Source organism: Magnolia sinica, chromosome 1 (genome assembly GCF_029962835.1).
Source record: "Magnolia sinica isolate HGM2019 chromosome 1, MsV1, whole genome shotgun sequence".
Taxonomy (NCBI): Eukaryota; Viridiplantae; Streptophyta; class Magnoliopsida; order Magnoliales; family Magnoliaceae; genus Magnolia; species Magnolia sinica.
In genome coordinates, this window is record NC_080573.1 from 50492726 (window position 1) to 50505134 (window position 12409).

The 12409-nt window shown below is 37.4% G+C and overlaps 1 protein-coding gene across 1 annotated transcript in view; it reads left to right on the forward strand.

Annotated features, from left to right (window-relative positions):
* LOC131248917 (thiosulfate/3-mercaptopyruvate sulfurtransferase 1, mitochondrial-like) overlaps positions 1-12409 on the forward strand; it is a 91243-nt gene that overhangs the window by 43986 nt on the left and 34848 nt on the right. Inside the window, exons 7-8 of the mRNA XM_058249439.1 lie at positions 2968-3027; positions 9831-9889. Of these exons, the coding sequence (XP_058105422.1) occupies positions 2968-3027; positions 9831-9889 (119 nt within the window). The remainder of the gene's footprint in view (positions 1-2967; positions 3028-9830; positions 9890-12409) is intronic.

Genomic DNA, 12409 nt, shown 5'->3' on the forward strand with positions numbered 1-12409 from the left:
GACCATTGATCTTATGGACACCTGTGTAGGCATGCTGTGCCTTTGCAGGCATTCAGGACTAACCAATTCATCAATTCCGTAGAAAAATCCTTTTCTACTTGAATTCCAACCCCTTCTCTGCAAACACTACCAATTAAACCATGCATCTCCATTTACCATTATAAACAAAAAGAGAAAATCTTCATTGTCTCTCTCTGTCTCTCACCTTTGCTTACTTAAATGCACCATTGCCTCTTTTGACCCAAGTCCCTGGTGATTTGCCTAATAATCACCTGAGTTGGCACAAGTTAGCCCTGCATATTAGAACTCATGGTGTCAAACTATATAGGGTCTAACATGTCCAAGTACACTTGGACGAGTCTTATAATACTTCATCTGAATCGTAAAACCATGATTGTAGGGTTTTTAGTGTATGCATTCCATACCTAACTTGAATGTGTGTGTGTATACGTATGTACATATCGAGGTGGGATATGAAAGAACAATTATAAAAAGGGGCTATGGTTACCTTTTATGAAATGCTGCTTTGGAGTTTGGACACTTCTTTGAGGGGCCTCAAACTGGGCGATTCCTTCTTCACCATAGTTGTGGAAGGTTTCAACAAGTTGTTTCTCAAAGATGTGATTGTAGCTTCACTATGGGCTTCAAGGTTGGAAATCCGTCTCTCCATATTGTAGCTCAGTTTTTGAACGATATTTATGTGTGAACCTTTGATGTCAAATATCTCAAACCTCAAGGGTCTCGTCAGATACTTAGAGATGGTCTCTTGCCCGAAAATTAACCTTTCAGAAAGCATGCTGTTGGGAATGGGTATTGATGAGATCTTTTCAGTTACCTTGCTTTTTAATTTTGTCTGCAAGTCTGCCTCCCTTCCTTTTATCTATCTTGGTCTGCTATTTGTCGTCACTTGTCCTCAATTTGGAATATCGTTGTTGAAAAAGTTGAGAAGAGATTAATGCTCATAAGATCGGCCTTAACCAACATTCCAGTTCACTATATTTTATTGTTCAAGAACCCAGATGTGGTGGCTTGATGCTTGGGGAATTTGGAAAAGGACTTTCTTTAGGAGGGAAGAAGTGCTCGATGTTGATCTCATTTAATCATGTTCTTGAAGGTTGAAAAGCAGCTATGCCAAGGCGGTTTGGGCATTAGAACAATCAAAGGAAGGAACTAGGCCCTCTTTGTTGAATGGTGATTGAGGCATCATTGTAATTGACCTGTATCCACACAGCCCCAGCCACTGTTAAACATATTCCACCCCAAGCATATTGCCTGAGAAATCAAGTTCCTCTCCAGCCTTAATTGCAATTATTTCCCAGCCCCAATTATACCTATAGCAATACTTACATCATGTCCCGAATTATTTCAAAAATCCTGCCCACAACCACTACTAATCTGTCCCCAATTGAGCCCTTATTTATTCCAACTTGAGCCAAATACAACCCCTTATACCACCAATCTATCCCTAAACATGCCCTAAAGATTAATCTGCAACCGACCAGCCTATTCTCCTCCCAAGTGTTCTGAATGATGGAGTTTCTTAGTCCCAAGATGGCAGGTGAGAATAAAAGTGAAGTGTTGACAGCCATCAATCAATTTACCAATTAGATAAAGGATTTAAATAGATGTATGCCTTTCTTTGAAGAAAGCAACAGGAAAAAATTACTGAACTACAAATTGATACGAATTTGTAGGAATTTATGAAATCAGGGAATTTTCCCCCCAAGCAGCCCGGATTTCAGATACTAGGCAGAGATGTCACAAATCATGGAATTTAGCACAACCCAAGATATCAACAGTCTCAGTATCCTCGCAAGTGTCATGGGCACCTATACCCTCATCATGAGTATCCGGATTATGTTGGGGCCACTGAACATCATTTTGCAGAAGATCCGATCAGATGCATGTAGGCAGAGTTTACAGCTACAGTGGTAGTGTAGGCTATAATGTTTTCCACGACTGATTGGGGTTAATGGAAAACTATTTCGAGTGATTTCAGCTGGTCAAGGAAGTCAAGTTACTAGTTGCAGCATTGAAATTAAGGGCCATCCTCATTGAACTTGGTGGTGAGAGACTTGTGATGCAGTGGCTTTCAACCTATCTCAAATTGGAAAGAGATGAAGGTTAAGATGAAGCAAAGGTTTTAGTAGTCAGGTTATGAAGTCAGAATGTTCAAAGAGCTCTTGGAATTGTAGTGAGATAATGCAATTTGTGAGGAATAATCTCACTAGTATTATGATTTGGTATTGAGGTTTGATTTGGTGGAATTGGGAGTGCAGCAGGTAGCTCGTTACTTTAGAGGACCCATAATGAACATTTAGAATGAGATGGTAAAGGTCCAACCAAAAGTTGTAGATAAAGCATATCAGATTGCACCGCTGGTACAGGAGAAGCATATATGGACCGCAACATCACAGAGGCTGCAGAAAAGAGTGAGGTTGATGTGCAGTGAGCAACCGATCGTAAAATTCCTGCCAGTCTACAATCTAAAGCTGTCCCCAAATTGTTGGCAGAGCAGGCCAAGAAAAGAAGAAGAAGAAGAAGAAGAAGAAGAGAACAAGACAAAGAAATGTGGAAGAAACTTAAGTATGATGGCCATGATTAGGTTATAATGATTGCTTGGTTTTGGATCAATGCTTACGAAATTTGTAAGTATGTAACCTTATTTGCATCTATTTTGTATGATCTATATTTTCTTTTATGATGACATAGACATAACATTGACAATGATTTCCACATCATTGACAATAACTGGCATATTACCGTAATATTGGTGCATTTTTAAACTTAGGTTTCCATTGCAACATCAGTTCTGGTGGTGTTTTCTTGATTTTCTTTCATAATGTATAATCAAGTTTAATTGCATCATTTCATGGCATAAACTCTTCTTCTTCTTTTTTTAATTATGTGATGGTTGTTCTTGCCATTTATGAGATGTGTATGCTTAATGCAATTATCCTTTTACAGGTTGGCCCAACAACGTTCCATGCAAAATTGCAGCCACATCTACTTTGGACACTGGAACAGGTAATGTTTCTTTCATCTTGCCTTTAATGAAATCATGGAAACCAACTTCTCATTTACCCTTTTTTTTCGTGTGCAAAACCCACCTGGCATCTTCAGGAAGTAGCAAAGCTATTCCATTTGATATAAAAAGAAAAAAGTGAACAATATTTGAATTGATATGTAATTGCTTAAACAATACTCAAACAACCATTTTTGGTGACTGGTGAATCAATGATGTTAGTCCTCTATAAAGGAAGTATTTGGAAGTCGTGGCTTTGGTAGAGCAGGAGCTCATTTCCGGTGCTTTAAAAACAGAAAGCATTTGAAGTTGTGGCCGCTTTGGAGAAAGAGTGCATTTTCAGTAATCCACTATTGACAGGGGTATTTGAGCCCCTATGCCATTTAATGCAGGGGCATTTTCACGCCGGGCTCGTGTGGGGTAGCCCGTGGGATGTGGGGACACACTCGGGGTGGGCGGCCCATGTGAGGTGGGTGGCTCGTGTGAGGCGCGTGGCTCGTGTGAGGCAGTACCCATGTGATGTGGGGCCCATGAGGGGGGTTCGACCGAGGTCCTAACCCATTCGATGCAGGGCTTGGGCTATGAGATAAAGGGATTGATTCGTCATGCTCTAACAATTCGAGCTTTTAAACTAAGTGGTTAATTGTCTTGCATCAAAGTGAATCAATCCCTTAATCTCATAGCCCAGGCCCTACATCGCATGGGTTAGGACCTCGGTCGAACCCCTCCTCCTGGGCCCCACATCACATGGGTACCGCCTCGCATGAGCCACCCGCCTCACACCGGCCACCCACCCCGAGTGTGTCCCGACATCCCACAAGCTACCCCACTTGAGCCCGGTATAAAAATGCCCTTACATTAATCACCCCCAGTGAGGAAGTCTCGAACATTAGACATCCCGCTCTGATGCCACTTTGATGCAGGACAATTAACCACTTGCTCTGAAAGTTCGAGCTTTTAGAGAAAGTGGTTAATTGTTCCACATCATCATTTACCGAAGAAAATGGTTTTGGTGCATCACCTTGGAGACTACCTGCCCTATTATCCATATAGACAAATATCTCTGGTATTTTTATAACCAAGTTCTATTTGCATTGCTAGTGAAGATAAGTCTCAGGTATCGAAACCCCAATGATAGCACACTATTATCCCAATACCCAATAATCCCTCCCTCCATATGTGTGTGCGCGCGCCCATGTGTGTTCCGAATATTTCCCTAGAAAGACCATAAATTTTGAAAATACCCCAAGACATTCCGCTCCAAGAAATTGCCAAGTAGTCTGTGCTACGGGGATTACCCCATTTTCTTGCCAATTTGGGTTTGGTGACACTAGATGTCTCTCTTTCAAAACTATAGCTGACAAATGCACTATTGAAAGAGTCTTTGTTTATAGCCATGGGAAACTACAGTCCATGAGGCTTTAACCATATATGTGTTCCACTCTCTTTGATGAGAACTATTAATCCATTAGGCTGGTTATATGCTGCTAAGGCAGTGTTTCCATTTGTGACATAGCAAAGATCTGAAACATTTTGATTCTCCCAGTGACCAGAGTTGTCTTGCGGTCAATGTGGATTGATTCTGTTGCTGCTCCTAAGATGTTATGAAAGGATGGCTCCCCATCTCCCAATGCTAAAACCTTGTTAGGGTCTCCGCAGATTTTGGTTTGCAGGAATCATCAGTTTCTGTTGGATTCTTGCTCTACTTGTGATTGTAGCTCCCTCATTGATTGGATCTCATTTACTAGTAGAAAGACCAAAAGATATGGAGGAAACTGGAGAGATCGAAGGCAGATTTATGGTTTGTAGATGAAGAAAAAACTCTTCCTTCCATCGAATCTTTACATTGTTTATAGAAGGATGTCTTGAATATTGGAGCAAGGTGTTTTTCTTTTGGTACTTTGGGTAATTTTGGGAGGGTCCTAGAAGTGGTTCTCCTCTGTTGTTACCATAGGTTAGAGTCATGGTTTTACCTTCATTCTGTTCACTAAAGCTATGGAAGCTAAGGGAACAATTACTAGCTTGGTGGATTTTAGATACTTAGAAGATAAAGGTGGGTCTTGAGAAACACGGCCCCAAGGTCCTCAATCAGAAAGTTGCCATCGTAATGTGGGGAATTTTCACACCGAGCTCAAGTGGGGTGGCCCGTGGGATGCAAGGGCACACTTGGGGTGGGCGGCCCACAAAACCCATGTGATTTGGGGCTCGTGTGAGGTGGAAGCCATGTGATTTGGGGCCCATGAGGGGGCAGAACCCATAGATTTGGGGCCCACAAGGAGGGTTCGGCTGAGGACCTAACCCATGGATGTGGGGCTTGGGCTATGAGATAAAAAGATTAATTCGCCATGCTCTATCAGTTTGAGCTTTTAGAGCAAGTGGTTAATTGTCCTCTATCACATCAGACTGATGACCATCTTACCCAAAGGTAAGGAGAAGGATGAAGAAGCGGCCACCTCCAACAAAGCAACGAGGCCAGCACATTCAGAAGGTAGCAATCAGATCTTCATCTTTCTTAGAGTCCCCATGTAGCAAAGGTCTAGTGGGCAAGAATCTGTTTGTAATAATCATTGAAGAATTTGATCAATTGGGGCTGAAAGAGATGGTGAATTTTCCAGGTGTTACTCGGGCAAGGTTCACAACATCGGCATTGTATCAGCATATATGGCCATATTGTATCTGTATCGGCACAATACAATATGTGATACGGGTCCATAACGGCCCAGGTAAAAAAGAATTCCTGTGTTGTCCGTATCAGCCAATATGGACTGTATCAGTCCGGGTAAAAAAGAATTCCTCATTGCTTTATTGCCCTTTTGTTTGTAGAGTGTGGGAGCATTTTTCTGTGTTTGCTCAATATCGATTGGGTGATGCTGAAGTCGGTGGAAGGCCTCCTATGGACTTTGAATGGGGGAGGAGCAGGAAAAGCTAAGTGGAGGCTGATTATCATGGCCATGGTTTTGGTTTATTGGGAGCTTGGAATGAGCGGTGATTCCAGAATGAGTGTAGAGTAGATGAGGTCATCAGGAAAATCAATAGTCTTGTTTCGAATTGGGCCATTTATGTAAATGCAACCTTGGTTTCTCCTCTTTTCCATCCTTTTTCATTGTTGCGTGCGGGTTGTATTCTTTTCTCACCTTATTGTAAGTCTTCTAATAAATTTGTTGTTGTCTCTCTCAGAAAACAAAATAAGCTTCGTAACTTGTTGCACAAAAAAAAAGGTCTGTCCGATACAGTCTTATACAGGCCAATACAAGGCTTCTAAGAAAAAGACGTATAATAAAACTCTGTGGCCTTTTAAGCTTGGCAAATTAGGATAAAAGCAAAAGAGTTCAAAGGGTGGACATGCTGTGCAATGCATAAAGAATGGATAGGGAAACATCTTCATGATTCCTGATAAAGATTCTATCATTGAATGTGAGAGGATTGGGCTGTCCTCAAAAAGGGCTTTATTATTATTTTGTGTTTTAAACATGTATAACGTATTTAATAGGATATCAGACCATTTTTTGGTATCAGGTTAACCTGTTGTAAGCTGTATTGTTGAGTCTTTGAGCTATAAAATTTTAAGACATTTCATAAATTGATATGATTCTATCAACTATGCACCTATCATCTTTGATTTTCATGAATCATGATGTATATTCTATAGATTAAATGGGAAATTAGGCATAGATTATAGGTAAGGGCACTATAATATCATGTTCACAATACCAAAAAACATCTGCATTATAAACATACATTCACAAATTGACTACTTAGTTATCTAGCAAGTGTCCATGTGCTTTACCTTGTCAATACCAAAAGGATAGTCAAGGGGATATACTGAATACGCTAAACAATAAAGGCATAATTAATAAATACCAAACAATAAAAGCATAATCAGTAAACAATTAAAGTGTTTAAAACTCGTTTAATAAACACAAACTAGGCATAATCTACAATGAAAAAGACAATTAAAAAATCAGCACAACAACACCAAAAAAGAAAATTATCATTTTAAGATAGTGTTAAAAAAATTTAAAAAAAAAAAAAAAACGAAGGCATATAATCATTTTTAATATAAAATCAAAACAGAAAAAAAAAAACGAAAAAACAAAAAAAAAAAAAAAAAAAAAAAAAAGAAGAAAAGAAGAAGATTAAGAAAATGATTTTTTTTTTTAAATGAAAAATATGTGAAAATAATGGAATTGATCTCATACATGTAACCAAAGAATTTTTTAAAAAATAAAAATAAAAAAATTATATGATTAATCATTGGGTTACCATTCATCCCCAAAAAATGGCCCAAAATTGCAAAATTTTTGGAGTTGATGATATCCACAGTAGATATACGTTCAACGTCTTAAAACAACAATTCCCCTAAACTAATTTGAGGGAAAAAAAAAAAAAGAAGGGATGAATAGTAACTCATCCAAAAAACACCCAAAATGGCAAAAAATATGCAACAAATTAAAAAAAAATGTACAAAACAATTGATTGCATGCAAGAATCCATAGATCTATACTATGCACATGCTATTCTTGCATCATTTAAAAAACATTTATAAAAAGCAAAAAAAATAAAATCCTTGAAAATTAGGCAAAAATTGTTGAAATCGGAAATGATAAAAAAAATTAAGCAAATTTTCACAAATATAACACAAATCAAGTATGATTTTCGTTGATTTGGTCATATTACATTGAAAGGACACAAAATTAGCAAGAAGAAACAAAAATGAAAAAAGTACATTTTACCTATTTTTGGATTTTTCCCTAGAACCAAAGCTTCTATTCATTGAATTTATGATTATTATTTTTTTTTTGTTTTTGTTTTTGTTTTTTGTTTTTTGGTGTGTTTTGATGTTCGAAAATGAGCTAGAAGTGGTTGAAAATGTGTAGCAACCCTCTACAAGCCTCCAACAGTTGAAAGAATGAGAGAAGGAGAAATGAAAATGAAAGAAAAATGGGCCTTTTATACACGTATCGGTTGATACCTATATGCAACTACCGTATTGGCACTGATTAGTGTTTGTAGTATCTTATCTATATTGTTACATGTATTCCTAGGGATATGGAAACATATACCGATAGATACTCGAAAATGTAGGGTTGATTGAAGGAAACATTGGGGAAACATGGGGAAAACGGTGGATTTTCTTAATGAAACTTTAGGAGATGCTAAAATACACATTTGTATATTTAGGAATTAGATAATTGCAAAAAAGATGCATATGTGATAAGTTTTTTGTTAATGGGGGCCTAAAAGCATGTAACACTAACTTAGGGAAACATTGGGAAACATGGAGAAAGTGGTGGAATTTTTCAATGATACTTCAAGAGATGCTAAAATACAAATTTGCATATTTAAGAAAAAAGAAGAAGAAGAAGAAGAAGAAGAAGATGCAAATTGGCAAATTGAGGAATCAAATAATAAGTTTCCCCTTAATGGGGGGCCTAAAAGCATGTATCGTTGACTCAGGGAAACATTAGGGAAACCTGGTGGATCCATCCATCTAACCATCCATCTATTCATCCACATACCAACACACAAACACCCATGCATGATCCATCCATTCATCCAACCATCCATGAATGTATACGTACATACATATATACACATATGAATGCATGCATACACAAATATATAAATCCATCCATACATACATATATACATCCATTTATAATGCATCCATCCATCCATGAATGCAACATATACACACATAACCATGCATTTCATCATACAAGCATCCACCCATAAAAAAATTGAAATGGAATTTTTTTTTTTAAATAAAAGATTTTTGGCAATATCGATACATTGGTGATATTATTGAAATATCACCAATATGTTGGCGATACTTATATATCGCTGATATTTGGAATTTCTGATATTACCAACATTATCGGTATCGATGAGCTAGCAATAACGAAAATATTGTCGATACTCAGAACGATGGCACCAATAAACCTCAAATCAGTTGATACACCTTGAATCAGTTGATACAACCCAAATTCTCAAGCTCGAGCCGCTTTCAAAAGAATTGAATGCCATTTTTTCCAACATGATTCCACACTCAAGAAAGGTACTAAAGAACAAAATTATTATAAGGACTCTTGTATTTTTTTAAGGTAAATTTCTTGAAAGAGAGCAAAAACTAAAAAGGAAAAAACAAGAATGTTGGTTCTCCTCTCGTTCTGGATGATGGCCTTTGCACGTAGTGGAATTCTTTACTATCAGGATATATATACGTACATATGTTCTCAATTGATTTATCATGATATGTATTACTTTTCTTGGCGCATATTGATGGGAAATGGATGGTTGATGAGTTTTTTTTCCTGATTTGTCTATATTTTTCGGATGTTTTCATTTTATTTTTTTAAGAAATCAGAAAAAATGTTACAATTCACAATGTGATTTGCAATTAGATACAATTTGAGCCCTATTACACTTTTATATATGATATGATACCAATTTTGACAACATAGATGTCATCCAACGGGCCTCGTAGGCCGCTCCACCATCATGTGGCGCATGCCGCGCCCCACGTGAATTTGGAGGTTTTGGGTGGTTGTATATTGATTTCTACGGTGTGACCCACCAAGTAATAGAATAGTCCTAATTTGTAGGGCGTCCAAATCATAATGATGTGGCTAACTTGATCTAGGGGTTAGATGCATATGCACCCCCACAACAGCCCCTCAAACAAAGTGCCTTGAAAGGAAATTGGGAAGTGGAAGAGAAACTTTGATCCTCTAGCAAAGTGTGATGTATTTTTAGTTTGATTAATATTGTCTTCATAAGAAAGTTGTTGTTAATGTCATTGTAGGTTAAACAAAACATTGAAGGCCAAACACACCAGCATGTAGATGCCCGATCAAAGGCCAGGTACCACATGTTTTTTTAGGGTTAGCATCCCATGCATTTATTTGCATGCCATTTATAGGTTGTATCCTTTTCATTTTAATTTAGATTTATGATTGACTTGCTAAATGTACAATTCTAGCCTAGCATAGTTTCATTTGGCCCCAACTAAATGATGCATCATTTATTTATCAATGTTTGACATCATTTATTTATCATTGTTATTTGAAAATAAAATAAAAAAATTCAACTGTCATATGCTAGTATAATCTTAGAAGTTAGCTTTAAAATAATAATCTCTAATTATTATTTTATCATTTTGAATCACTTAAGTTGAGGAATTCATTTTTTTTCTTTTTCTTTTTTGTAGTTAAGAACTATCCATCAAAGCAATGGTATAGAGGACCCCTCTTTAGTTAAAAAATCTGCTATACCTCTCTAGGGACCTACCTAAACACAATTGAGAGGCAAGTGACTATATTCTTAATCTCATTTACAAGAACACTCACTTCCAATTGGCTGACCAAACAGTAGCTTCTTCGGATCCCCTTCAACTATCATTTGCCTGGCAAAAGATTCAAGAAACACGATCTTGACTTTAAATTTCCCCTTATTAGGATCACCAACTCCCTCTAGCGGTCTAGCTTGAAAACACCAAACAAATGGAACCTCTATCATCAAGAGCCACATGCACTTATGCTTGAGATACTAAGTTCCAATGGATGTCCCATCTACTTCCCAACTTCCACTACCCGACAAAGGCAGTTGCCATTTGGCACGCTTGGGGGGGGGGGGGGGGGAGGGGGATCAGGTATTCTTCAATAACTAGATCCCGAATCTTCTCAATGTCAAATGCTACCACACCTTTGAATTCCATTGGGATGAGCTCCCAAATCAACATAAATGTAATTTTATCCTTCACTTGACACAAAGGAAAGGTATGATAAAAGATCCTCCTACCATGCTCTTTCCGTACCTCTCCCAACCCACCCCAAACATAATCACAAGAGGTAACACAACTGCTCCTGGTATCACGAATATTATTATCAATAATGTCAGCCGATATTGTAGTATCACAGGTCATGATACAGAAAGAGATACAGGGTGTAATAATATTTTTTTTAAAAAAATACACTTTATCGGTTGAGAATATCGCTGATATCAAACAATATTTTTTTATATTGTGAGACAATGGTGATAACCCTTTGCAATAAATATATGGTATCTTAGATACATGCAACAATATCACCAATATTATTGATAATATCGATGATACCTGCATTAATACCTGCAAAACTCTAGAAGTGAAAAAAAAAAAAAAAAAACATTTTTTACTCAAATTTTAGGGGAGAATATCTTCCTAGGGGTGTTTTAACTCACTCATTGCATTCTATGACCATTCAAAAATAAATAAATAAAATAAAAACTGAGTGCATTCTATATGTTGAATTATTGCATTGTTTCTTAAAAATTAGTGAATTAGCATCATATTTGTTAATTAATATTTGTTTGTCTGTGCATAGTTTGAACCCCTATGCAATGGTAATGTATTATGTAAGGGTTTTTTTTTTTTTTTTTAATGTTATGAGTTGTAAGTGTGCAAGCATGTGCTTTTAACATCTCCTGAAGTTTCACAATAAATAAATAAATAAATAAATAAATAAAATCCACCTTTTTCCTAATGTTTCCCCTATGTTTCCCTCAAACAGCGATACATTCCATGGAATCTAGGATATTATCGATGATATTGATACATGTTTCCATATCCCAGTTCTTTGTTACATGTAACAATAATGATATTTTGAACACCAGGGAGCACTTCGCCTCTCACCTGAAAGAACTTCAACTCCAACCAATCATATGCCCCAATATCAAATTCAGTACCCGTGACTGTGAGATAGCAAATAGACCACAGAAAAAGCTCAAATCTCTCTAGCTGTCACACAATGAAAGAAACAAATGATGGAAAATTTCCACATTGGTGATGCATTTGAAGCATATATTTGCGAAGAGATGTTCCTCTTTTGAAGATGATCAAACATAAAAGAGTTTTATACCCCACTACAGTCTAACAAAGTGCATCAACATGTGATGGAGCTAACAATCAGCACACTTTCATAGAAGGTGACCATGGAGCTTGCAAGACAAGTGCTTTAAGAAACTCTTTGGTGGAGAACTTGTCTCAGTAAAGGAGCTAAAAGATCCTTACAACTTATCTTAGCAGAAGATGAACTTCATCTAGCACCCCAAGAAGCTTCTTGAGTCTTTCTACTTCGAGGCCTTACAAATTCCTTCTAAAAGACAGACTCACCTTTCTCCCAATATTTAAGGGACCAAATCTATTGCGACTGGAAGGATGAGAGGCATCATGCTGTCATTACTGCACAAGTGGCATACATGGGCTAGACCCATTCATTTGATAGGTTAGGTAGAGAATAGGCCATGGTCCAAAAATCGCACTAATGAGGACATCACTTCACATACACATTTGTGTACATATCAGAGGAGGAGACAGGCCGCACCAATTTCCCAGTGGCTAGGCGA